Raw genomic sequence first — 27767 nt, 5'->3', positions numbered from 1 at the left:
CGAAAAATATAGAAGAAGCCGGGGCTATTTTGGAACGGCTCCTCCCAAGAAGCCCACTGAGGACACGCCCTGACAAGCACTCCCTAAGGCCCCCTTTGGTTTGAAGGAATGGCAAATGAATTTTGGAGGATTGAGATTCCTATGGTTTTATTCCTATGGAGCCCTTTGGTTCACTGGAGAAACAAAGGAATAAATCCTTAGGATTCCATTCATGTGGCCTCGTTTTACAGGAAACCAAAAATGAGATCGAAGCTCTTGAAAACTTTCCTGGCGCGAAAAGGACAGCTCGCGCGCCTCACGCCCTCGCTCGTCTCCCGCTCGCTCGATTCGCTTCGCGCTTGTGTCTTTCAGAACATTTCCAGCCCAGTCGAAACAGAACATTTCCCCAATCCCCATCGCAAGCCAAGGGGCAACAGCGGCCGCCCCATCGCCGGGACGGCTGACAGACACCGTCGTCGGCGCAGGCGATGGCTGCGCCATCCCCGGTTGAGGCGTCGGCGGCGCCGTCACCTCTGCACGAGACGGCGCGAGGTCCTTCCCATCGCAGACCATCGAGTCGGCCTGCCTCAACGTCGGCGACCCAATCCGCCGGAACCCATCTCCGGCCACCTAGTTCGGCACTTGCAGCGACAACGCCGTACGGAATCGTGCATCCGCGAGTTCCTCCGTCATCCAGGTACTTTCCTTTTCCCCATCTACAAGTGCGTTATTCTTCCCCATCAGAAGCGAGTCGGAGGCAGAGCTCCCCATGCGACCGCACGACATCCCGAGGACGAGGCCCCAGCGGCAGCTGCTGCCGCCACGCCGCTCGCCCTAGCCCTGCCCCGCGCTCGCGCCGCTCGCTGCAGCCCTAACCATGCCGCGCACTGGCGCCGCCATGCCGTGCCGCTCGCCATACCCAGCAGGCCGCCACAGCGCCACTCGCTAGCAGGTTGTAGCCATGGAAGAGGAGGATTTGGGGGTGGGGGATGGTTGTGGCGAGCAGACAAGAGGCGCAACAGCAAGTGCCGCTGGCCACGGGCTTGGCCGGGCTATTACTAGCGTCGGGAGCCTACAGCTACAAGAAGCAGAATGAACTGATGCAAAGTAGTTTGTTCTACCATATTTTATATGCCTAAATCATATAACATACTTTATTTTATTGCAAGGGTACTGATGCCGTGGAAAGGATCCACTCATATTAATGTGGTTGATCAACGCACTTTGTCTGATAAACAACAACACCACTCCCAATCACAATGGTCTGATTATGCTGACGATGAGCATTGGTCTACAGAAAATACCCAGGAACTAGGTGATGCTTCTTCTCATTTCAGATGCACCAGTACCCTGCCTATAATTTATAGTTGCATATTCCTGATGAAACAGAGTCTATGTAATCTTCTGAACTGTAGTGAATTTGGGGACCACAAAGAGAGCCAGATGGAGTCACCAAATGAAACTATTCCTTATTGATCTTTTAAAAGAACATGATGTGCCAGGTTTCAGAACACATAATGCTTGGAGTAAGGACGCATGGACAAACATTGTTCGTCGCGTGAATGCAAAGTTTGGTACATCATATTCTGTTAACCAAGTCAAACAGCAGGAGCAAGACTTGAAGAAAGCATACCGAAGTGTTAAAGATTTGCTGGCTGAAAGTGGATTTGGATGGGATACTGAGCGAATGATGGTGACTGCGCCTGCAAGTGTTTGGTCTAGTTTTACTGCTCGCAACAACAATAAGGACGCTTTCCATTGGCAAGATAGGTCATTCCCATATTATGATGCTTTATCTTCACTGTACGATGGTGAGGCTTACATATTCTGCACATTTTTATTTGCATGTCTCTTTGATTTCTTAAATTTGGTAATCATTTTTTTTTGTTGCACGTCATCTTGCAGGTCGTCATGCCGAAGGGAGAACCCATCAAGGCATGGACCATTATGCAAGCAAAGCAAAGAATGTGTTAGTTCCATCAACACAAACAACACAAGTGGCTGACACATATGACTCACCATCTCCAACGTTAAATGCTCTGGGTGAATCAGATCTACAGTTTCATCTTGATGAAGAGACAGAGGAGGCAAACTTTGATTTTTCGCAGCCTTCATCTAATCATGTCCATCAGCCACAAGCTGCACCTACCTCCACACACATGCATAGAGAGGCATCTGATTCTCGACGTGGTAATAAGAAACAAAAGAGCAAAGTTCTCGGATGATGGATTTCATGAGAGATACCTAAAACTGAAGAAGGAAGAAATAGATCGATTTGCTACTATTGAGGAGAAAAAATTGGAGGATCCATACAACATCAACAAGTGTGTCAGTATGGTTGAACGCTTATAGGGTCTACAGATGGGAGAAATATTGGTGGCAGCCGACATCTTCAAATGCAAGGAGAACAGGGAAGTATTCTTATCATTTTCTACCGATGAATTACGGTTGGCTTGGCTTAAAAGGGAAATTGGGCATGCGCAAACAAACCTTCAGGATTTGTTTCAGGATTAGAGAGATGCCAAGATGTACTTTTGCATTAGACTAAAAGCTTTTGGTAAACTTGGTTGTAGCTAGTTGCTCTTTTGGTGTATATACCATGACAGTGAGGGGTAAAAAAGTAGAGTGCTATCTCATGGATTTTATTTAGAGAGATGCAAGTAGAATACTAGAATATATTAAGTTGCTAATTTGGAGTACAAGGGCTACAATGACCCTGAATTTAATATCACTATATACAATGGTACTAAGGCCTTCGTACTACGTAACGAGCCCACATCCTTCATGCTATGTCGTCTCACTTTTGATTCCCAGCTTCTCTAGCGTTATTGAATGCTTGTATGTCACCATTGTAGTTCAGATCTCCATCTGGCACATCAACAATCTGGTTTGCATCAATTTCAACATTGGAGGTACATGACCACAACATATCTCCGTTGTGTAGGCGTATGAAGTTGTGTAGAACACAACAAGCAACTGATATGTCCACTTGTTTATTAGCCGGGTAGTGTGCACCAGTTTTTAGAATAGGAAGCCTCATTTTTAATATGCCAATTGCCCGCTCAATATGGTTCCTTAGCTGTGCATGTCGAAGATTGAACAATTCTTTGTAATATCGAGGCTTTTACTTAGCTCTTCCTTGTTCCTTTAAATGATATCTTGTTCCACGATATGGCGCAAGAAATTGTGTTGTGTTTGCATAACCTGCATCTACTAGAAAAAAATTACCAGGAGGTACTTCAAAGCCATGGTTAAGTGCATCGTGTAGAACCCTTGCATCTGAAGCTGATCCCTCCCAACCGGCATGAACATGTACAAATTTTAGATCGAAGTCACATGCTACCATAACATTCTGAGATAGTGTTTGCTTTCTATTCCGATATGGTTCTTGCTGATCTAGTGAAAGTATCATTGGTATATGAGTCCCATCAATACAGCCAACACAATCCTATAGAAAAAATAACATTATTTATATGGTATATTGTCTTTAAGTAGTTTGTTTGAACGTATGAAATTTAAGAAAACAATCAAGTGCATTTGTTCATACCTGAAAGAAGGGGTGGAATTTTGGTTTTTGCAAAATCTGGTGCGGGTGTAGCAAAGGTGGGCGTATATATACACATGTAAGCTGTGTAATTGCATCAAGCACTGCTCCAAAATGACGACTAATTGTTTCTCCACTGTGCTGAAACTCATATTGCAAGGTCTCATTACTTGCATTTTTTGCTAGTGCATATAAGAATATAGCAACCTTCTCTTCTACTGAGATCCTTGAATCATCAAGTAGTTGCTTCTCATGCAATTTATTGACCAAAGCTTGGAAAACACCAACTTCCATTCTGAAGTTCCTTTTACTTAGGCTCTCATAGCCTGTTAAGATTTCTTGAACACGCTCAGCTCCTGACAGTTTTGATGTATGTATAGGTTTTTTACTAGATGATGGCTTTGATGAATCTTCTATGGTAGGGAGAACAAATAACATGAATTCATCTTCATTTTGTGATCGGCGTCGATAGTTTGGATCCATGACTAACACAGTGGAAAACCAAGTAGGGTACTCAAATATGTTGCAGATTCACTATAAACAGATGGCTACCACCTGGTATTCGAGATGTGAAATAACAAATAAATGTCACTAGCAAGATTGACGTGTACAGAACAAAAACAAAATTATGAGATTCATGACTCACCGTATGAAGTATCTGGTCAGAGCTCTTGAAGAGATTGGAGGTGAGCTCGTTGTGTTTGGAGATGAACAGGATGTGGTTTGTACATGTGCGTGTGCATATAGGCGCATCACTTCCCTCTCTGTAGTAGGAGGCCACCGGGCCCAGGCGCGCAGGGCACGGCCGCCGTCTGGACTTCGATCGATTCGCGGTCCCGGCATGGGCCAACAGCGGGGGCGGTCGGCGGAGCGGCAGCGGGCCAACGGCAGGGCGGTCGGTGGAGCAGCGCGGGCGCGGAGGAAGGAATGGACCCAGCGGATCGCGCGCGTCGCCGGCGTGCAGCTATGGAGGACCGGAGGGCGGCCGGTCGAGCGGGCGAGCGGCGCGGGGGCACGGGGTGGAGCCGCCGTGCGAGCGTGATTGGAGGCTAGGAGTGCGCCGTCATTGCTCTGCTACTGCTAGTCTGCTTGCCTTATCTCCTGAGGCCTTCGGCTGTGCGTCATGAATGGGCCAAGCCGCCTGTCGACGAAATATGGTCGGCAGTCTACCTAGGGGTATGCCCAAGGTAGTAGATTGTCGGCAGACAGATGCACAAGCCACAAACAAGACGGTGACGCAAGACAGACATGAGGTTTTATCTAGGTTCGGCCGCCAAGAAGGCGTAATACCTACGTCCTGCGTCTGATTTGTATTGTTGTATGTCAATGAGAGATGTGTTTTAGAGGGATCCCCTACCCGCCTTATATAGTCCGGGGGGCAGGGTTATAGATCTGGAAGCTAATCCTAGCCAGTTACAATTGCCATATGTGGCCGGATAAGGATTTCTATTCTAACCGACCAGGATCTCGCTTGATCGCCAAATCCCCCTTGACTCCTTGTGCGGGACTTCGATCAGGTTGGCTGGGCCGCACGTCGTCTTTTGATGGACCGGACCCATCGATCCGGGCCGGCCCAAACTTAGCCGTAAGGGTATAGGGGTTAATACCCCCACAGCTAGTCCCCGAGCACCATGTATTATGCTGCGACACGCCATTTTAACCTTCTCCGACAAGTAAGGCTTGAGTTCTTGACATTTCTGACCACCGTCATCGCCGGAGAAGTAAGTTGTCCGAAGAATGTATGGTGCTCTTAAGAAAAAAAAAGATTTCCGTCCTGAGAAGTGTGCCCACTTGTATTTCTGGAAAGAAATGTAAGTGGTCTTGAAGCATAGCGTCCTTGAACGTTAGAGGCGTAGGGGTCAAAAAAACCAACGCATTCACCGCAAGGTGAAGTGTGCCCACTTAGTCCCCGAGCCTGGTAGTAGGTGACGTAGGCACGTGGTGCCAGGGTCTAAAAAGAATTCCCAGTTTAGTTGAGAACCCAATTGTCGTACAAACAAAAACGAGATGCACCGGCAGGTGCATCGTACCGACATAGTCCCCGAGCTTGCTAGAAGGCGAGGTATGAACCTTGTAGCAAGGTCTAAATAAATGTCTCTCAACTGTATGTGAGTACAACCCACATGTAGCCGAGGAGAACCATTCTCCGAGCAGTGGTCGGGACAGTCCCCGAGCACATTGATAATCCTTACAATCATTCAAAGCACAGGGGTCGATTAAAACACATTCACCGCAAGGTGAAGTGTGCCCACTTAGTCCCCGAGCCTGGTAGTAGGTGATGCAAGCACGTGGTGCCAGGGTCTAAAATAGAATTTCCACCGAAGTTAAGAATCCAATCGTTGTACATGCGATACGAGATGCACCGGTAGGAGCTGTCCCCGAGCACGGCAGTGGTCAGAGCAATCCCCGAGCACGGTAGTGGTCTTGGCAGTCCACGAGCACGGCAGTGGTCTAGGCAGTCCCCGAGCACGGCAGTGGTCTGGGCAGTCCCCAAGCATTGTAGTAGTCTGATCCATCCTTGAGCACAAGACATGCAGCGAAAATACGAATGCCATTCGTATATTATTTGGTGTATTTATTTATCTCCTTCCTCTGCCAAGTCTAGTCTGACACGTCTGGTCAAAAAAGCAGACAAGTATAGTACGTCACTCTGTCTTCTTGCTCTTTTTTGGCAAACAGTCGCTTGGCACCTATATGGAGGTGCGTCAGTGTGGGCCCTCTTACACTATCAACGAAGAGGCGCGTACACTGGTAACGATGGGGCGCGTTTATTGGCGTAGATCTCGAGGTTGTGTGAACAACCATCTACGGCGTGTGCACACGTCTCCCAAGAATCTTAGGCGAACGAAACGACGGAGCTCTTTGTTATTTATAATATAGATCTGGTAAGTTACTTTTACCGATCCCCATTGTCCTTCGCCGCCGCAACCTTCTTCTTCCTCGTGCCGAACCCTATTCCTCCAAAAAATCATCACCAATCCCCTCGCCACCGCATCCACCCCCTTAGTAAGGACAGACTAATGGCAAAGAGACGCCCAGAAGAAAGGCGGAGTCATGGTGAAGGAGTGGTGGAAGTCGTGGAGCAATGAGCAGACCATCGAAGACCTCGTCGCCATGGGAGTGCTCCACAACAAGGCACTCACGGGATGGCGTGCGCCAGAAGGAGAAAGCTTCCCCGATCCACAACCAGGTGAGATTGTGGTTTTCGAGGATTTCTTCAAGCGGGGTTTTGGGGTTCCAGTGCACCCTTTCCTTCAGGGTCTCTGCTTGTATTACGAGATTGGGATTTGCAATCTGCATCCCAACTCGATTCTTCTTGTCTCCACCTTCATCCATCTCTGCGAGGCCTATGGTGGCTTCCAGCCCCATTTCGACCTCTTTCGCCACCTGTTCTGTCTGCGGAAGAAAGGGAGCGGAGGCTCGAAGATAGCCGGAGGCGTCTACCTCAATCTGCGTGACGGTATGAAAGCCCAATACTTGCACTACCCCTGGAACACCTCACTGGATGAGTGGTACAAGAAGTGGTTCTACATCCGTGAAGAGCCGAACACAATCACCCTGTGCGACGTGGGGCTGATTTCGGAGAAGAAGAACAGCTGGTCGGAGAAGCCCGAGAACTTGGAGCAGATCGCAGAACTGCTCGGGATGATCCCATGGGGAAGGCTAGATGGCCCAAGTGTGGTCGGGAACTTCATCAGCCGAAGGATCCAGCCCTGCCAGAAGAGGGTACATCCTAGCTTCGAGTACCAGGGAAGCGCAGATCCAACAAGGACCAGGAAAGAGGCGCTTGACAAGATAGAAATCAAGGCCAGGATTGGGGAGTTATTCAACCTGGCCGATCCCAATTATGTCAGGTTAAACGACATCGAGCACGCCTTCAAGCTAGCCCGACCTCCCCCAAAGGTAAATGATAGTTCCTTGTACCTGTAGAATCATGTTCTAACAGGAAATTGACTGTTATCTTTTTTATGTTTCTTAGAATAATGGTCGTGACCGGGCAGCAGTGTTCGTGTCTCCGCCCCCTGGTGTGGATTGGCCGCAAGTTGCCAGCCCAGCCGCCTAGACCAGTGCCAGGACCGAAGACGTCCACTAGGCGGCACTCGAGGTTGCGGAGGACGCATCGACCAGAGCTGCTGGCAAGCGGCCGGCTGCCCACAAACAGCGCCAAGCCATCTTCCCCCTTTCAGACGACGAAGCAGAGGATGCGGACATCTTCTGGCTCGTCCCTCGAAAGAGGAGGAGGCAAATGGTGTCGACGAAGTAGGGTGGCTCCTCTATGCCAGTAGTGATCGCATCACCTACCACTGCAGCACAGAGGACAAGCGGGGGAAATGTCGAGCATCAAACCCCGGTGCCTGTACCGGTGGTGGAAAGAGATCCGATGGAACCTGCCAAGCACGCGGAGCAGGGGCGGTCGAAGAGACGCTCCTTTGCCACATCATTCCGCGCATCCAAGCTGTAAGTATCTATAACTTTGATGTAAGCTTATAATTTGTATTGAATACTATTGTCTTATGAACTTTTCTCTGGTGTATTAGGTCGGCGTCCACCGAAAATCCCGACCAGCTAGCCGGGTGCGGCATGACCTCGCCAGCAATGGCGGAAAAAACTGCCCAGCAGCCAGCCATGGAGGAACCTGTAGAAGAAACTCCGCCGAAACCTCAGCAGGCGAGCAGCTCGACGACAGTCCCCGAGCAGCTGGTCGAGAAGATAGCCGAGCTAAGTACAAGTGTTCCAAGCACTAACCCTGCTGAGGTGGATACCTTGGCGCCAAGGGAACCAGACCAAGCCGAGGAGCAGCAGCCGGAGGTGGCACAGAGCACTCTTGCCGATGCAATGGCTCATGGGAAAGCCGTGGTGGTCGCGGAGACTACAGATTCTAGACCAGCGCCGCCCCCTGAACAAGAGGCTATAGAGGACGAAGTAGAAGAGGTCCTGGGCCATCCCCAAGATAAGCGACAACATGTATATGTGTCGCGCTGGCGGAACGACTAGTGGGTTATGCACAAAGGAATCCCAGAGGTCGAAGAGACCCTAAGAGTCGAATGGGCGGCAAAGCGTCTGGTGATAGATGTCCAGGTATGTTTGGCTTGACCACTTGACCCTGTTATGTAGTCGATCTGTCTGACTTAGCTTGTTTATATGCAAGACTTGATGAAGACCGTGAAGTACCGAAAGAGGTGCTTCGACCAGATTGAGGGAATCACGACGAATAATAAAGAACTGGTGGCCGAGGTGGAACACTTGCGCCACCAACTTGAAGCCACCGACCAGAAGAGGGCAGAGCTAGAGGCACAGAACCAGAACCTGGTCGGCCAGCTTAATAACAAAGAGCGAGAAAAAATAAGTAAGTTGTCACTTTATCACAGCAGGTGTGTAACACGTATTGTTGCGTTGTTGGTAGTGACAGCTGTAATGCAGGCTTAGAAGCTAAAGTAACCCGCCTCTAAGAGGGGAATAGCCGCGTGACCGCAGAGTGTGGTCGTCTAAAGGAGGACAACGAGAAACTGGCACGCAGCCAGTCTCAACTCCAGGACCACACCACCAAAATGAAGGAGGAACTGAAAAGTAAGTATTCCAGACCACTTTTCTCATTCTGTTGCCCACCTTGTCTTGTCGTGTCATTACATTTGATGTCTTGTACGGTGTTCAGTTTTAAAAATCAATGCCAAGAGGCACCTAGAGGCCATGATCAAAGAGCGTGACGGCTAGAAAGCACGATGCCTCGAGGCCACCGAGGAGCGGGACACGTGGAAGAACCGGTGCCAAGAAGTGGCAACTGGCATTGTGCCCGTCCTCGACCTTATCGACCCGGTGCTCACAGAGGAAGAGCCAAGGACACCCCAGCTCGGACTGGTCGAGAGATGCAGACAAGCGTGGGGATGGTTCCAAGAGTTCGTGAAGGAGGCGGGTGAGTACACGGGTGCCCATGTACTAAGCATGGTGCGTGCCCACTACCCCCTGATCGATCTCAAGCGCCTGGAGGCTGGGTACCCAAAGGAGGTAGACCCAGACAAGGCGGAGGAGCTTCGAACGGCCCAGCTGGACTTGTCGTCAAAGATAATTGGCGACATTAACCTGTGTGGAGGTGGGACAGCACCTGTACAGGGTACGCCATCGACAAGTCAGCTGGAAACGCCATCAGTTGCAAGCCAACCAACGAAGCCTGTGGTCTCGACCAGCCAGGCACCGGTGGGGCCATCCCCTTCAGCTCGACTAGCACAAGAGTCCCCGAGACTCGAGTAGGATATCGGAAGCGGCGAGCAGTAAGTGCCACGCGCCCCAACCAGCCAATGTAACAGGCTTAGAGCTGTAGAAGGAGGACATAGTTGTGTTATTGTAAACTTGAGCCTCTTCAGGCAAGCTTGTAATAACGTAACTGTATATCATTATAAGCTTGTTTGCTTTGTATAAAACGTATTTAAGCTTGAAACTTTATCTTGGTGTAACTAAGTGAGAACATGTTAACGTTCTGTTTAGTTGTACCATTTTGCTCGACACATCATCTCGAAAAGTTTGTGCGGCCCTAGTTTGCCATGTGGTCAGAGTGTGAGGTACGGTGACCTATGCACACGTAGACGTGGACAAGTCAAACCAAGGGGGACCTGCCGATCACCCGTAACGTAGAGAGTGGATCCCATGCACGTGTTGGGAGGAACCGAAGATAGGGCCTGCTCCGAAAATCGTAGAAGGAGTGGTGGTCGGCTTTTACTGGCTAAGTTAGAATAACCATAAAATTCAAAGTGACACATTAGAGTGGTCGGAGAAATCATAATTGCTTTATTGAAGTAAATCGAAAGTACAAGAGGAGTACATATCTCAGTAGTTAAGCATAGAAACGTCTAAGCTTGTCGATGTGCCACGAGTTTGGTACGTCAGTACCGTCCAGGTGAGATAACCTGTAAGACGTTGGTCGTGTGACCTCCTTGATCATGAAAGGACCCTCCCATGGGGTTGTGAGTTTATGGACGCCAGCCTGGTTCGTCTTCCACTTCAGGACCAGGTCCCCGACCATGAAGAACCGTTCTTTAACGTTCTTGTTGTAATACCTGCGCAAAACAGCAAGGTATTTGACCGTACGTACACAAGAATCGAGCCGTTTCTCTTCTACGCTGTTCACTTCTAGTTCCCGTACTTCATTGACCCTTCCTTCGTCAAAGTTCTCTACCCATGCTGATTTGAAAGCTATATCTGCTGGAAGGACTGCCTTAGTGCCATAAACCATAAAGTACGGTGAGACGTCGGTGTTACGACTAGGCTGAGTTCTGAGGACCCAGACCACGGCTGGTAACTCTTTGAGCCATCTTCCGAGAGCTTTGTCGTTTTCTCTATACATCCTCTTCTTCAATGCGTCCAAGCTCATGCCGTTTGCCCACTTGACTTGTCCATTAGCTCTAGGGTGCGCCACCGAGATGTATTTTACTACTATGCTCCTTTCATCGCAGAAGTCCCAAAAAGCGTTCCCGGTAAACTAAGTACCCAGATCGGTGATGATGCTGTTGGGTATGCTGAAACGGTGGATGACCTGGTCGAGGAACGTGACAGCCTTCTCTGAGGATGCCTATACCAAAGGCATGTATTCTATCCACTTAGAAAATTTGTCAATCAGTACAAAGACGCATGTAAATTTCCCAGGAGCCGGTTTGAAAGGCCCGATCATATCCAGTCCCCAGCATGCGAAGGGCCAAGAGGCTGGTATCGTCTGGATCTCATGTGCTAGTACGTGGATTCTCTTGGCGAAGAACTGACAACCCTCACAGTGGCGGACTAGCTTCTCTGCGTCGGCTACTGCTGACGGCCAATAGAACTCTACTCGGAAAGCCTTACCGACCAGTGTTCTTGAGGCCACGTGGTTGCCACAGGAGCCAGAGTGGATTTGGTCCAGGAGATGTTCGCCTTCCTCCTGGGTTATACACTTCATCAAGATTTCCTCCTTTGCGTTTTTGCGCCATAACTTGCCATCGACGAGCAGATACTGCTTACTGCGACGCATCAGGCGCTCGTTTTCTGTCCGATCAATATAACCGCTGCCATCTGTTAAGTACTTGATGAAAGGTATTCTCTAGTCGGGCTCATGAGTGGTCGGAGGCGGCCCGATGGTGCTCGACGCCGGAACCATAGCCACCAATTACTGGTCTGAAGGCTTGCCTGCCGTGGAAACTTCCTCTTCGATGGAAGGCGTGAGCAGGTCTTGGACGAATACGCCATGTGGGATTTTGGCTCGGGATGATCCTAACTTTGATAGTGCATCTGCTGCTTGATTCTTGTCCCGGACCACGTGTATGTACTCGATGCCATAGAACCTACCTTCCAGTTTTCTGATCAATTTGCAGTATGCGTCCATCTTCTCGCTGGTTGTGTCCCAGTCCTTGTTGAGTTGGTTGATGACCAGAGCCGAGTCTCCGTAGACATAGAGACGTTTAACACCAAGCTCAACCGCAATGCGTAAACCATGCAGGCATGCTTCATATTCGGCGGCGTTATTAGATGCCAGGAAATAAATCCTGAGGACGTACCGGAGCTGCTCCTTGGATGGTGACACGAAAAGAACTCCTGCTCCCGCACTATCAATGTTGAGAGAGCCGTCGAAGTACATCGTCCAATATTCGTTAGATCCCGGAGAGGCAGGCGTGCTTAAGTCTGTCCACTCGACAATGAAATCGACGAGTGCCTGAGACTTGATTGTAGTGCGGCTTGCAAATTCCAAGGAGAAGGGGCATAGCTCCATTGCTCATTTAACGATGCGCCCGTTCACATCCTTATTGCGAATGATGTCCCCCAAAGGGTACTCGGTCATGACCACCACATGATATCCGTTGAAGTAATGTCTCAACTTTCAGGATGTTATCAGTATGGCGTAGAGCAGTTTCTGAATCTGTGGGTACCTGGTCTTGGATTCGTTGAGTACTTCACTGATGAAATAAATTGGCCGCTGTACCTTATAGGCGTGGCCCGGCTCGTCGCGCTCGACCACCATGGTAGTGGAGACCACCCGATTGGTTGCCACAATGTAAAGTAGGAGAGTTTCGTCTTCTCTGGGAGCAGTGAGGACCGGAGGTGATGTAAGGTATTGTTTTAGCTGCATGAAGGCAACGTCTGCTTCCTCCGACCACTCAAACTTCTCAGATGCTTTGAGTAGTTTGAAAAATGGTAGTCCTTTTTCTCCTAATCTTGATATGAAACGGCTGAAAGTAGCCATGCATCCGGTAAGCTTCTAGACATCCTTCACCTTTTTGGGGGGCTTCATGTCTAAGACAGCTTTGACTTTCTCCGGATTAGGGCATATGCCGTCGTAACTGACAACGTTGCCTAGCAATATACCAGAAGGAACACCAAAGATGCACTTCTTTGGGTTTAACTTCCATTGGAATGTATTGAGGGCTGCGAAGGTGCGTTTTAGGTTGTCAACAAGGGTATGTGCTTCCTTGGTTTTGATAACTACATCATCCATATAGGCCTCTACAAGGTCGTCTTTTATCTCGTCTGTGAGGCAGGCCTGAATGGCGCGTTGGTATGTAGCCCCGGCGTTCTTGAGCCCAAACGACATAGTCGTGTAGCAGTAGGCGCCGAAAGGCGTGATGAAAGACATCTTGATCTGATCGTCCTTTTTGAGAGCGATCTGGTGATAACCAGAGTAGCAATCGAGAAAGGAAAGGAGCTCGCAACCGGCGGTTGAATCTACGACCTTGTCTATGCGAGGTAAGCCGAAGGGGTCCTTAGGGCAGTGTTTGTTGAGATCAGTGTAATCAACGCACATTCTCCATTCATTATTTTTTTGCGTATAAGAACCGGGTTGACTAACCACTCCGGATGATACACTTCTTTGATAAATCCGGCTGCCAAAAGCCATGTAACTTCTACACTAATTGCCTCCTTTTTGTCGCGAGCGAACCGTCGTAGCTTCTGCTTGATAGGTTTGGCCTTGCTGTTGACATTCAAGGAGTGCTCGATCAAGTTCCGAGGTACACCGGGCATGTCGGTAGGTTTCCATGCGAACACATCCACGTTGTTCCTCAAAAACCCGACGAGCGCGTCTTCCTATTTGGGATCCAGGTTGGCCCCGATAAGGGCCGTTTTGCTGGAATCGTCGTCGACCAGCTGGATCACCTTGTGCTCCTTTGACTTGATGTTCTTGCGTGGAGCTTCGAGCTCTAGGATCTCCAGGTGGTCGGCTAAGGTCTTCTTAGCGTCGAGCATGGTCTCGGCCATGCGAATAGAGAGGTCGTGGGCCTCTGCTATTTTGAAACTGTCGTCTTCACAGGTGTAAGCGGCGTACACGTTACCTCGGAGGGTTAGGACTCCTTTCTCGGTAGGCATCTTGAGCACCAGATACCTGTAATGAGGTATGGCCATGAACTTGGTGAGCGACAGTCGACCAAGAATAGCATGGTAGGTGCCGTCGAAGTCAGCGACCACAAAGTTGACGTAGTCGGTGCGGAAGTGGTCCGAGGTCCCAAACTGCACAGGTAGCGTGATCTGCCCGAGAGGTGTAGAGCTCTATCCAGGGAGAACACCCCAGAACTATGCCTCGTATGGCTTAAGATCCGCCTGAGCTATCTTCAGGGCGGGCAGACTGTTCTTGAACAGTATATCGATGGAGCTGCCGCCGTTGATCAGTACTCTGTCGAACTGGACCTTATTGATACAAGGATCGAGGACCAGGGGAAAACATCCTGGCTCAGGTATTACGGCCCATTGGTCCTTTCTGCTGAAAGAGATTTCATGGTGAGACCATGGAGGGAGCCGTGGATCGGCGAGGAGGTTGTCGGCGTTGGCTACGTTCAAGCAAGCACGGGCGAGCAGCTTGCGTTCCCGCTTGGTCTCGATGGACACTTTGCCTCCGATGATGGTGTGCACGCAATCGGTTGGCTTGACGTACTTTTGACGAGGGTCTGCATCGTTGTCGTCGTTATCCTCATTGCGCTGTTCCCCTGCATCGTTAGGCTTGTCGGATGTATCCAGAGCCTGTTGACGCGTATAGATAGACTTGAGAACGCGGCAATTCTCCATGGTATGGTTTGACTTAGGATGGAGCTGGCAGGGCCCCTTCAATGCTTTGGCGTAGTCGTCTTCGTAATTACGACGTCCGCCACCCTTTTTAACGGTATTGACCTCGCCATCGTCTTCCCGAGCATGCTTGCTCCTGTAATCGTCATGGCGGTTACGCCGCTGATTACGTTGGTCGCGGTGGTCGCGGGAGTCATTGCGCTGGTTGCGGCGGTCAAAATTGTCGTTCCGACCACGGTTGCCGCGGTAGTCGTCGCGGTGTGGGGGGTGGTCAGAGCGTGGAACCCTTGCTGCTTCTTCAATAATTATCTTCTTAGCATCGTCGGCGTCCGCATATTTCTTAGCGGTGGATAGGAGCGCTGTGACCAATTCAGGTCTCTTCTAAAGGAGCTTGTCTCTTAGGGCGTTGTGGAAGCGGAGGCCAGTGATGAAAGCCTCGATTGCCTCGTTGTCGGAGATTGATGGGACCTTGATGCGCATCTCTGAGAAACGCCGGACGTACTCGCGCAGTGGCTCATCTTTCCGATCTCGGATCCATTGCAGATCGTACTTGTTGCCCGGTTGTTCACAAGTAGCGATGAAATTGTCGATGAACGCTTGCTTAAGCTCCTGCCAAGAATCAAAGTAGTTCGCCGGCAAGCTGACCAGCCATTGGTGACCTGCATGGCCAACAGCGACTGGAAAGTAGTTAGACATGACTTGCTCGTCAGCCATGGCTGATCTGCACGCGGTTTCGTAGAGCATGACCCATAATTCGGGGTTTTCCTTGCCGTCGTACTTCTGAAGTTTCTCGAGCTTGAAATTCTTGGGCCATATGACTTGGCGAAGGTGTGGAGTAAACGCTTCAAACCCGGCAGACCATGGGTAGTGTCATACTCCATACGGCGATAGCTTTCGTAGGATGCTCGATCGTCGGCTCTCTGGTTGATGCGAGCGCGCAGATCGCGTCCACCGAGGTAATGGCGGAGATCGTTATTGCCATCGTGGCGATCTCGATTGCCATCTAGATTAGCCCTGCGACCGCGGTTATCGCGGCGATTGTCGCGGTTGTCTCAGCGATTATCGTCCCGGACATCGCGACGGTTGTCCTCTCGACAGCGGTTGTCATCCTGACCACCATCGTGGCCACCGTTTCCGCCTTGACGGTTGTCTGATGGGTCGTTGTTGCGCGAGCCACGTGGGTTGAGTGGCTATGAGCGACTTGGGAGCTGGCGGCTGTGGCTTGACTCAACTGAGACGGATGGAGCCCGGACTTGATTTACAATCTCTACGGTCTGGGCCATGGCAGCCGTCAGATAGGCTTGTATTTCATCGCGAACCGCTTGGGTTTCTGGGGTGTTGGGTAGCCGTTGCATTGTCGCCATGGCGACGGCTACGTTGGCACTTGGAGTCCTGAAGACCTGTTTGTCCCCCACCCTATCGAAAGCATTGTTGAGGTCGTGTGACCGGACCCTTATGCGTCGCGCCTCCTGGTCTGCTTCGGCTTCGATTTGTCGGCGATTAAACCGGTCAATATTGCGTGCTTCGCGCGCAGTCCTTTCTTGTTCTATTTCGCCAACCGCTGGCGGTTCGTCATTGCTGACAACATGGATCAAATCCCCTCGTCTTGGCGGGAAAGACGGGAATTGTGAAAACCCCAGGGCGTGGTCTGGCAAATCCAGATCGTACTTGGCGCCGTCGTCTTCGTGATGCTGAAGCTCGGTGTGGACAGATGCATTAGATGCGATGCCAGACGAGGAGCTAGAGTCGCCCTCTTGGACTGTGTGGACGGATCCTTCTTGATAATCTTCAGTCCGGATCATGTTGACGAAGTTGCACGGCTTCGGCCGAGGTCGGTGCATAAAACACAGATCCAAACGGCGTTGTAGGTTATACGCGTAGCTGGAGGCAGCGTTTCGCAGGCCGTAGGGATGGACCTGGTGGTTTTCCGTCGAGGCTACATACTCGGAGAGCCGGAGACCCGTCGCGGAGGCTGGCCGAGCGGAGCGCCCTTCAGGAGTAGATATGACCACGAGATCTGTACCAAGTCGTGCAGGACGACTGGTCCGAGCTGGTCGGGTAGATCTGTTGTGGGGAGCGGTTACCTGCTCGTTAGGTTGACTTTGAATCGTACTTACTAGAGCTAGGGTTTCAGCGAGTTTGGTGCCGACCCGATCGATGGAGTCGAGCAGGTCGGTGTTGTCGATCTGCTTCCCTTTGTAGCGGGGAAGCGGACGACGAGTTGTCGGCGTGGCCGAAGATGATGCAGGCGTGGTCGGAACCAGATGTACCGTGGTCGAAGCCAGATCCATCGTGATCGGAGCCGTACCCGTCGTGGTCGGAGCCGTAGCCGATGCAGATGAAGCAGTGGTCGGCGCAGACTGAATCCACGCCTCCTCCGTGGTCATGGCGATGAAGTCGTCGGAGCCGGTGGTCCAGATGATCTGGCCGACGGTGAACGTGAGGCCGTTCGGCGTAGCCATGGAGGCGGAGACGATGACCATCTCGTTTGCTTGGAGAGCAGTACGCACACCCTCTACCTAGCGCGCCACTGTCGATAAAATATGGTCGGCAGTCTACCTAAGTGTATGCCCAAGGTAGTAGATTGTCGGCAGACAGATGCGCAAGCCACAAACAAGACGGTGACGCAAGACAGACACGAGGTTTTATCCAGGTTCGGCCGCCAAGAAGGCGTAATACCTACGTTCTGCGTCTGATTTGTATTGCTGTATGTCAATGAGAGATGTGTTTTAGAGGGATCCCCTGCCCGCCTTATATAGTCCGGGGGGCAGGGTTACAGATCTGGAAGCTAATACTAGTCAGTTACAATTGCCATATGTGGCCGGATAAGGATTCCTATTCTAACCGACCAGGATCTTGCTTGATCGCCAAATCCCCCTTGACTCCTTGTGCGGGACTCCGATCAAGTTGGCTGGGCCGTACGTCGTCTTTTGATGGACCGGACCCATCGATCCAGGCCGGCCCAAGCTTAGCCGTAAGGGTATAGGGGTTAATACCCCCACACCGCTAAATTGAGAACGGGCCAGTTTAATTCAAATTGAGAGCAGCACGCTGTACAATTCTTTTGGTTTTCCTGAGTTGTTGCCAAAGGGCTTCCAAGTCAATATTCCTATGTTTCTAATTCCATAGGATTGGAGAAGTGGTGCACTTCATTCCTATAATTTTCCTTTTCCTATCCTTTTTCTACCCTCCGATCCAAAGGAGGCCTAAGTTGATTATTAAAGGACTTGTAAACTATTTTTTTTGAGTAAGTTTTTGAGGTGCGCGTGCGTTGCTCGCACCCTAGTCCACCTAATATTCCAGAGGAGGATCTTAGCATGTGCAGCAGATCGACTTACGCTCGCGCGTGGACCTATGGGACGGCGTCCACGCTGTGGAGCACATGGAAAATACGTAGCTAGACAGTCATATTCTTTTTTTAATCATCAGATGTGCTCGGCCACTTGGCATCTTTTCATATGAGGAGCATCTTTGCTCAATGCTTAAAATGGACTGGAATATAGCCATGTCTATTTTTCTCAAATAAATGACCTTTCTTTTTTCCTGTTTTGCTTGGGCTTGGCCCAGCACGACTGAAACCCAGTTGTCTTAATTAAATTCAAAATTCAGAAGGTGGCACATCATACACGTAACCCCCTGACATCCAAATCATGCTTTGACTAGTTGGGCTGCATGAGTCATGAGTGTAACCAACAAGTTGAACATCCGTGGCCAGCCAAAGCATGGCTCCATGGTGCAACACCTCTTGTTTGATAGGTGAGCCAGGTCAGATTGGGATTATGTTTGATTTGGTGTACAAGATGGATAGGATGACCTTGCATTTGGAATACGGTGAAGTTACCCTCCTGTTTCTCTCTTCGGCATTCTATCGAGCACTTGCTAGGCGCCGACAAGGAACACGAGTAGGAGCAGCACCACCGCGATGAGCTTGAGTCGGCAACGGCGGAGGCAAGTTCGGCGGCAACGGCAGACGACGAACAAGCCCATGGCGCCTCAGATGTGAGCAAGCTCGAGTGGCCCTCCATCTCCACCGGCCCCAGCGTCCTAGAAGAAGATGGTCGCGGGCAGGAGGAAGAAGATGCTGAGGGAGAGGGAGACCTCGACCTCCACGCAGGGGAGGACGAGGATGTTTGGTAGAGCCAAAGAATACTAAGACCCGTTTGGCAGGGCTTCTCCAGCGGCTTTAGGAGCTGTTTTATGTCAGACGGGGTAAAATGAAACGACTCCACCGATGAAGCCCCTAAAAACATGCTCTCACAGAGCTTTGGGGTGGGAAGAAGCCAAAAAATAGTGGCTTCTCTCGGCTTCATCTCATCCTACGTGGCGTTCCGTGAAAGCATATTTAAGGAACTCTATACGTGTAACTGTTTTGTCAAATAATTTATCAAAACGGATCCAGCTCCACTGGTAGAGCTGTTCATGGAACTGAAGCCCCCCCCCCCACCAAAGGGCTTCACGGGTGAAGTGGAGCCGTGCCAAACAGGGTTCTAAGTGTGCATTTCTTCGAGAACAATCGTAGAGGAAAGAAGTATGCTATCTCCTAGATATTTCAAGAAAAAAGTTAAATTATTGTGCGCCAAAGAGGGCTCTCAACACTTCCCAAATTACAACAGAAGCTAGTAAAAAGATGCTAAAGAAGATGCAACATCTTCAAAAAAAGAAAGAAATACTAGTACATGAAACGTGAAGCACATGAAAGCACTAATCAATTGCTTTTTTATATATGAAAAAGAAATTCATTGCTTTTTGCAACAGCAACGGGCAGCCCCGCCCCTACTCCACACTTCAGCACAGCAGCGGTATATAGCTAGTCCCATGCCGTTGAGGTCGCCTGTGGACCAACCGACTCCGAGTGGGAGGCGACCTCCGCAGTCCGCTCTCCCCTTTCCTCCCTCTTTTGTCTCTCCCCGCCCGCCACCGCGCCGCGCGAATCTTTTTCCCTCTTGGCCGCGCTCCTAAATCCGCGCCAAATCGTCAAACCAAAACCAGGCCGCTCCCGCCTCGTCAGTCCTCGCCCGCGGACCGAGCTCCGGATCCCCCAGCGGCGGCAATGGCAGCCGCCGCCTGCGACGCCGCCGCCGTCGAGCAGCTCGCCGGCCTCCTGGACCAAGGTGAGAGTTTTCGCTCCGGATCACCGGTAAAGTTTGGATCTTTTTACGATTTCGGAGCGGCGGCCCCGCTCGGACTTTGGGTTTAGCTTTCGGAGTCTTCGGTTCTGGGTTTTGTGTGGGTTCGTCTGGTGCTAAAAATGTCACTCATAACGCGTTTTCTCTGGCTTGGATTCTTGCAGTGGACACGCTGCTGAAGAAGACATTTGAGGTATGGATCTAAGCGCCTTTTCTTTTTAACCTTCATATTGAGCCTTCGTGATATCTGAAAAATCTTGATTCTTCTGTCAAGCATGGGCATTTTGTGCTTTATTTAGTCTGCATTTGGATTTGGATCAGACGGAACCTTTGCTTAGATCAGTTAAACAGTTTGAATGATTAATCTGACTTAGATGATCAAGTGGCTAAGTCAGACGGAGTGTTTGTTAGATTGTTGGTACTAGACTACTTGTACTGATTTGGATCAAATCATTCCAGTTCATGCCCGAGCTTTTGTTTTCACTAATGCGTAGTCAGTTGATACAGTTCAACCAGCATGAATACGGAACTAAGGATAAATTCACAGTTGTGAAAGTTGACGGTACTTATTGATTGGCTGCAAAATGTTATTTTGTTCTTTTATCTAAGCCACACGTTTGAGATCCCTGAGGTAATTTTGAGTAGTTTGACAACGGGGGCTGAGAGCTTTCCACAGTGGATGTGTCGAGGAATATTCTGATCTCAGGTCCACTATTTCAACTAGTGGACAGCGACATTTTTGGTCCCCTCGGGCCTCCTGATATGGTGGTAGTAATATATACCTCAGTGCTTTTCCTCGTGTTTGGTTGCTTGTCAATGGAACTGTCTTTGGTAGTTGCAGATTATTATAAAATGATTTCACCTTTTGCTCTTTACTTTGTTAATATAATGGCACTTGGCACTTGTCATTCCAGTGTGCAGACACATGCCGGTAGGCATCCTATGCATCCGGCACTTCTGGATTGACTTCCTTTTGTTTTTATTCTGTCATTTTACCAGTTAATTTTAGTTTGCAAGAGAACATTTCTGTCAATGAAATTCTCTCTAAAGGCTAGGCTTAAGTGTGCACTGTGTGCTGAGTAGGAGATGCCAAATAATTCCTAGCAGAACCTCTTGGCTGGTGGAGTGAGAATCAAAAGAAAGTGCCACTTGCAACAGAATTATTGCCTCAATAACATGAGGCAAGCAAAGTATAAGTGCAAGGAACTATAACTTTCCTTAAAAATGGAACAGTAGGTAAGTTTTGCGCATGATGCTTGATTTGAGGGATTACCACATTCTAGGTTGATTGGTCTGTTACAGGATCATCCCAGATTTTAGCAGGACGGTCCCATTCTGTATTCTTTTACCGAGTTGTGATTGTTAGGGATGAGGTAGTGATAGGCCAATTCATCCCAATCCCTAGCTGAAAAGGTTAGTTAGGATCAGACAGCCTATTTTATTGAGTTGCATTGCATGCACCAGCCGGTTGATACTATCCAGTTTCTGAAACTACACAAAAAACTATAATCAGCTCGAGAAGTCTTCATCTTAGGGATAATTTGTATATTGCATTTAGTTGCTTAAAAGTTTGCAAATCCCTTCTCTTATCTTCTTGAACTCCGACTCACTGAGTGTGTGTAGACTTTATAGATACATGCCATAAACATACTATGTGCAGCATACTTTGCACTCTTAGCTTGGAAAAGAATATCAATTTCTTCATTGATAATAAAACTGAACTTTTAAGGGATGAGATTCTGCAATGGATAATATGAAAAAGTGGAAGCACTTGAGTCAGCTATATTTGACAAAATTCAAGTAAAAAAAGGTCGCACTAGTATCTGATTCTTCATGTCTACCCCTATGGCCCTACTTGTGAATTGTTTCTATGCCATAATGCCATGCCGGTGTCCTGGTGGTGGGGATCTTTGAAAACCTCCGGCCCAGCTTGTTTTAGACCAACTTGAAAAAATGCGTTAAGCTCTTGCAGTACATATCATTTAAACAACTAGTTTGGAATCTGTGGTACCAGTACCAGTACCCTTGGCCTTCAGAAAGAACCATGAGTATATGCAGTTGTTTTGATTTTGAAATATACAAATTTTCGTAGATGTAAATATTTTTTCTTATTATCCTAGGGAGATTGTCTTTGAGCTCTCATGTTTTCTTTTTATTTTTCAGAATGTGCACCAGGGCTACCCAACAGAGACATTAGTGCGTTTCCTTAAAGCTAGGGAGTGGCATGTGAATAAGGCTCACATGATGGTAATTGTTAACACTGCAATTGTCCTTTTCAATTTTCATATTGATGAACCCTTAAAGTAAATGTTTCATTACCTGAGGAAAATTTCTTTTGCTAGCTTGAAGATTCTTTGAATTGGAGGATACAAAATGAAATCGATAGTATACTGGAGGTAAGTAGTCTCTCAGTCCTAGGACAAGCTTGGCTATTGACTATAGTGTTAGGATGTTCTGCACGTATTTACACTTCCTTATTTCGATCATCTGTTTGTGCTGGACTATTGCAGAAACCTATTATCCCAGTAGATTTGTATAGATCAATTCGTGATACACAGCTTGTTGGGTTATCAGGATACTCCAAAGAGGTACAGCTGTCTTATGCAAGTTATAATAATTTTTTTTTGCATGCTTGCTGTATTCATCTTAATTTAGCATTGGTTTTTGAACAGTCCTGGGTTTGAATTTTGCACTTAGACATTTTTCATCTTTTGTGCTTTACCAATGAGTTCTATGCTGTCTATGCCATAAAAGTCTTCACATCCAGTCTGTAACTAAGTTATTATTGGATAAACTATGCAAAGTTTGTCTAACAGTCCACTTTCCTTCTATTGTAGGGCATCCCTGTATTCGCAGTTGGTGTTGGACTGAGTACATATGACAAAGCTTCGGTAACTGTCTCAGACTGTTCTTAAGAGTTTTAGTAGCTTCCATTGTTACTAGCCTTGGGGATTTTGAGAATATGACGAATTAGGACACATGATTGTAATATTTGTGTATAGACATCCTCATAGGCCATGGGCCTTGATATACTTAACATTTGTTAGAATGCATCCATGCCAATCAAATTAAATAAATATAAGTAAATATTGTTGCACTAGTAAGTTGCAATATAATTGGAGTCATATATGAATCTAATTAGAGTTTGACCCTTTTATGAGATTGCATCCATATGTATCTGAGATCCATCCATGTCAATCAAATTAAATATTAGTAAATACTGTTGCACTAGTAACTTGCAATATAATTAGAGTCATATATGAATTTGAATATATTTCGACCCTTATCAGATTGAATCCATATGTATTTGAGATCAAGTCATACTCGTCTGTCCATGAATTTATGCCTTATACTTTATGCATGTATTTCCAGGTTAACTACTATGTGCAATCTCACATTCAGATCAATGAGTACCGTGATTGTTTTATTTTGGTGAGTGATCAACTAAAGCTCCATGGATAATTAGATAACTTCTATGAATTTTCTTAACACATATATTTGCTCACTTTTGTTTCATCTAGCCTACGGTGACAAAGAAGTATGGGAGACCTATTACCACCTGTATAAAGGTTCTCGATATGACTGGTCTGAAATTGTCAGCACTAAACCAAATGAAGGTACAGCCTGCAATATCATTGTATTCTATCCTCTTCTGTTCTCCCAAACTCTATAAGAGTGTAAATTGATTTTTCCTAACGTCCATAGGGCGACAACAATGGTTATATGCCTATTTTAAGTAACTCAATATGCTGTATAAACAAGGCCACGGACAAATTAGAAGATTATAAATAGTACCCATCAAAATAAGTAAAACATGCGCAGTGCAAATGCTATTCATTTTTTTTATGCTACTGCTAACTAATTATTGATGTACTACAGATTGTGACTGCAATATCTACTGTTGATGATTTGAATTACCCTGAAAAGACTGAGACCTATTATATAGTAAATGCTCCATACATATTTTCTGCATGTTGGAAGGTACGTTTCTTGAGATTATTACAACTCTTTTATTTTTGCTGTAAAGGTTCTCTTAACATTTCATTTGATTTTAGGTCGTGAAGCCTCTGTTGCAAGAGAGAACAAGAAAGAAGGTTCATGTTTTGCGTGGTTGTGGGAGAGATGAGCTTCTAAAGGTAATTAAGACTGATTACCGTTTACATGGCCAAATAGTATGTCTGCAAAGTCAAATAAGAGAATCAGTGCTGCACTGAACTTGATTTTACTCCTAAGCATCTTCTGGCTTTCTGCTTTGACGATCACAAAGCAATGACATGGGCAATTCTGGAACATGCAGATCATGGACTACTCTTCCCTTCCCCATTTCTGTAGACAGGAGGGCTCGGCCTCATCCAAACATTCATCAAGCGATGCCGACAATTGCTTCTCTCTCGATCACCCGTTCCACCAAGAGCTTTACAACTTCATCCAGGAGCAGGCACTGAATCAGGAGCTCATTAAGCAGGGCTCCTTGCATGTGAATATCCCTGAGCAGGACCCTGAGGATGCAAAAATCGTGGAGGTCATTGAGGCTGAGTTCCACAAGCTTGGTGTGCAGAACGGGTCCGCCAATGGCATCGACCAAGCATAGCACTTGTGACTTGTCTAATAAGGCCAGCCTAATTCAACCAAGACGTTGCTTGCCACTTCTGATCCACCTGATCCTATATCTTTTTTTGCGGGGTGGGCCACCCCCCATTGCTATTTCCTGGGGGTGATTGACATAGGTGATATACATAGCAAAATCTTTTGCAGATCCATGCATGATGCAGGATGGAACAGGAGAACTGATACTGTATGGTACTAGATAGACGTTATCACCTGTTGTAAACTTGCAAATTTGCAATGTGTCCTCATATCTCACTTGTATGATGAACTGAGATGAAATGAATAAATCATTCTAGTACCTGCACTTTGAGTTATTATCTTCAGAAATGTGTTGTGCTCAGTCAGAGGGTAATGATGCGTTTTGCCCGTCCTGAGAGCTCAGTTTTTGTGCTGATTCTGACTAGTCCTAATTAACATAATCGAGAGGTGTATTTGGCCGAGACAAGTTTTTTAGGAAAGAGAATGTTTTTAAGACGCAACAGACAATGCCTATCCATTGGAGGGATTAGAGGAAGGTTCTCTCCACCCAAAGCCCCTTGGAAAGATTGTGGGTCACCAAACAGGGTGAAAGAACCGAATCATGCATATCAACAACGTTACAACAAAGTAGGCATGCTCTTGGTTGGTAGTAGTTACCTGAGCTCACACCTCTCATTTCCTACTACTTCATAAAAAGAAGAGGGAGGTCATATGCTTTGGCTTCCTCTCTGAAACAACTTTCTCGTTCCAGCATTGTTAACAATGGAGATCAGCGATGAGCAGAGGACGGAAGTGGAGCGCCAGCATCTTCCTCCTTCCTGGCAAGGCAATGGAGACGCCGATGTCGAAGTCGAGGAGGAGGAGGATCATCTGTGGCCAACAAAAGATGGCCCTCTTCCAATATTCCTCAAGGTATTATGCTTTTCTATCTACTACTATCTCACTCCTGTTTTAGGCTGTAAAAGAAACTCTCTAATACGTGCAATCACTTACTGAACCCCAATACCCCGGGCAAAACGCAGTTCGAGAATGTGGAGTACAGGGTGAAGATGACTTTGAAGAACCCCCTCACAGCTGCGAGAGAGGCGTTTGCATCCCAGATGAGGGTAGATCAGGGCAGCAGCTGCAAGCACATCCTCAAGGGCATCGCAGGGAGTGTGGACCCTGGTGAGATCCTGGCGCTGATGGGCCCATCTGGCAGCGGCAAGACCACCTTGCTCAAGATCCTGGGAGGCAGGCTCGATGGCGGAATCAAGGGCCAGATAACCTACAACGACACTCCCTACAGCCCCTGCCTCAAAAGGAGGTAAATTAAAACTGTAACAAGCAAGAATTTTCACTCAACTTAATAACGGGTTAGTAAAGAAACGAAATAGATTCAGTGACGTTTCTTTGCGTTATTAATCTGTGCGCCGGCTGCAGGATTGGATTTGTGACTCAGGACGACGTCCTCTTCCCACAGCTGACGGTGGAGGAGACCCTGGTGTTCGCCGCCTTCTTGAGGCTCCCTGCTTGCATGTCCAAGCAGCAGAAACGCGACAGGGTCGACGCCATCATCACCGAGCTGAATCTAGAGAGGTGGAATTTGAATTTCCATGGGGAGTTTAGTTTTCATTCACATGTATGCATGGCGATCGAATGAGTTGCGATGCGATTCTCAATTGATTCCATGGTCAGGTGCCGGCACACCAAGATCGGCGGAGCGTTCGTGAGGGGGGTGTCAGGAGGCGAGAGGAAGAGGACCAGCATCGGGAACGAGATCCTCGTCGACCCGTCGCTGCTCCTCCTCGACGAGCCCACCTCCGGCCTCGACTCCACGTCGGCGAGCAAGCTCATCCTCGTCCTCCAGCGCCTCGCCAAGGTAGCAGCTATATAGTACGCCACATACATTTGCGCGCAGCAACGACACCGACGACGACGACGACGATCATGTTGTTAATTAATTTGATCGATCCTGGATGGTTATGTTGCAGACGCGCAGGACGATCATCACGACGATCCACCAGCCGTCGAGCCGGATGTTCTACATGTTCGACAAGCTGCTGCTCATCTCCGACGGGCACGCCATCTACCACGGCAAGGCCCGGGACTGCATGCACCACTTCTCCTCGCTGGGCTTCGTTCCGGAGATCCCCATGAACCCGGCCGAGTTCCTGCTGGACCTCGCCACCGGCAACCTCGACGACATCAGCGTCCCCGAGGCGCTGCGCGGCTCGCCGGACCCGCAGGAGTTTAGGTCCCAGGTCATCAGGCACCTGCAGCTCAAGCACCGGGCGGGGCGCGGCGCCGGCGCTGGTGGGAGAAGCAGGGCGCCGCCCACGGAGCAGCTGCGGCTGGCGGTTGGGGCGCGTAAGGACCGCCGCCGCAGCATCGGCTGGTTCCAGCAGTTCGCCGTGCTGTCCCGGCGCACGTTCCGAGAGCGCGCCTCCGACTACCTGGACAAGATGCGGCTCGCCCAGGCCGTCGGCGTGGCGCTCCTGCTGGGCCTCCTCTGGTGGAAGTCCCAGACCGGGACCGAGGCCCAGCTGCGAGACCAGGTCGGGCTCATCTTCTACATCTGCATCTTCTGGACGTCGTCGTCGCTGTTCGGCTCCGTCTACGTGTTCCCCTTCGAGAAGCTGTACCTGGTGAAGGAGCGCAAGGCGGACATGTACCGGCTGAGCGCCTACTACGCCAGCAGCACGCTGTGCGACGCCGTGCCGCACGTCGTGTACCCGGTTCTCTTCATGGTCATCCTCTACTTCATGGCGGGCCTCCGCCGCACCGTGCCGTGCTTCTTCCTCACGCTCCTCGCCACGCTGCTCATCGTGTTCACCAGCCAGGGCACCGGGGAGCTGCTGGGCGCCGCCATCCTCAGCGTCAAGAGGGCCGGGGTCATGGCATCGCTCGTGCTCATGCTCTTCCTCCTCACCGGCGGCTACTACGTCCAGCACATCCCAAAGTTCATCCGCTGGCTCAAGTACGTCTCTTTCATGCACTACGGCTTCAACCTGCTGCTCAAAGCGCAGTACCACGGCCACCTCACGTACAACTGCGCCAGCCGGGGCGGCTGCCAGCGCCTGCAGTCGTCGCCGTCGTTCGGCACCGTGGACCTCGACGGCGGCATGCGCGAGGTCTGGATCCTGCTCGCCATGGCGCTCGCCTACCGACTCCTTGCCTACTTCTGCCTCCTCAAGCGGATCACCCTCACGCCCTTGTGATCACCCACCTACCTCTGCACCGACCGGTTTCATTCTTAATTAATTTGGGGTGCAATTTCGCGTGCCGGTGTGAATGCTAAGGATTGTTAGTTATTGACGGAAAATGGCTGCACGGCGATGTGTATCAGCGATGCTTTGCATGCTAAGGATTGTTAGTTCTTAATTATTTGATCTATACGAGATAAAGGATAAGGATTCTTGGGACATGTCTTGTTAAGGTACAACGCGCATTCTCCGTTGTTCTTTTTTATACAAGAACTGAATTTGCTAACTAGTCTGGATGCAAAACCTCAGAACCGCACTGCTAGGAGTCTGACTACCTCT

General features: G+C 48.9%; 2 protein-coding genes and 2 pseudogenes across 2 annotated transcripts; 3 read left to right on the top strand and 1 right to left on the bottom strand.

Moving 5' to 3' along the window:
* Nucleotides 1-1155: 1155 nt before the first annotated feature.
* Nucleotides 1156-2493, top strand: LOC136526280 (L10-interacting MYB domain-containing protein-like; annotated as a pseudogene).
* Nucleotides 2494-2725: 232 nt separating this feature from the next.
* Nucleotides 2726-11731, bottom strand: LOC136526279 (protein ALP1-like; annotated as a pseudogene).
* Nucleotides 11732-19353: 7622 nt separating this feature from the next.
* LOC136528025 (phosphatidylinositol/phosphatidylcholine transfer protein SFH9-like) lies at nt 19354-24578 on the top strand. The gene is made up of 11 exons (XM_066520911.1): nt 19354-19641; nt 19821-19849; nt 21820-21903; nt 21999-22052; nt 22167-22244; nt 22494-22547; nt 23029-23088; nt 23178-23273; nt 23536-23637; nt 23712-23792; nt 23954-24578. The coding sequence occupies exons 1-11, from the start codon at nt 19581-19583 to the stop codon at nt 24245-24247; spliced, it is 993 nt and encodes a 330-aa protein (XP_066377008.1). The 5' UTR covers nt 19354-19580; the 3' UTR covers nt 24248-24578.
* A 427-nt stretch (nt 24579-25005) lies between these two features.
* On the top strand, nt 25006-27443 carry LOC136525185 (ABC transporter G family member 26-like). The gene is made up of 5 exons (XM_066518177.1): nt 25006-25155; nt 25266-25549; nt 25666-25821; nt 25921-26104; nt 26217-27443. Exons 1-5 carry the CDS (start codon nt 25006-25008, stop codon nt 27441-27443), a joined length of 2001 nt encoding a protein of 666 aa, XP_066374274.1.
* Nucleotides 27444-27767: the final 324 nt, after the last annotated feature.

Source organism: Miscanthus floridulus, chromosome 19 (genome assembly GCF_019320115.1).
Source record: "Miscanthus floridulus cultivar M001 chromosome 19, ASM1932011v1, whole genome shotgun sequence".
Taxonomy (NCBI): Eukaryota; Viridiplantae; Streptophyta; class Magnoliopsida; order Poales; family Poaceae; genus Miscanthus; species Miscanthus floridulus.
Note: the sequence above shows the minus strand (reverse complement) of the source record. Positions and strands in the feature narration are given on the sequence as shown.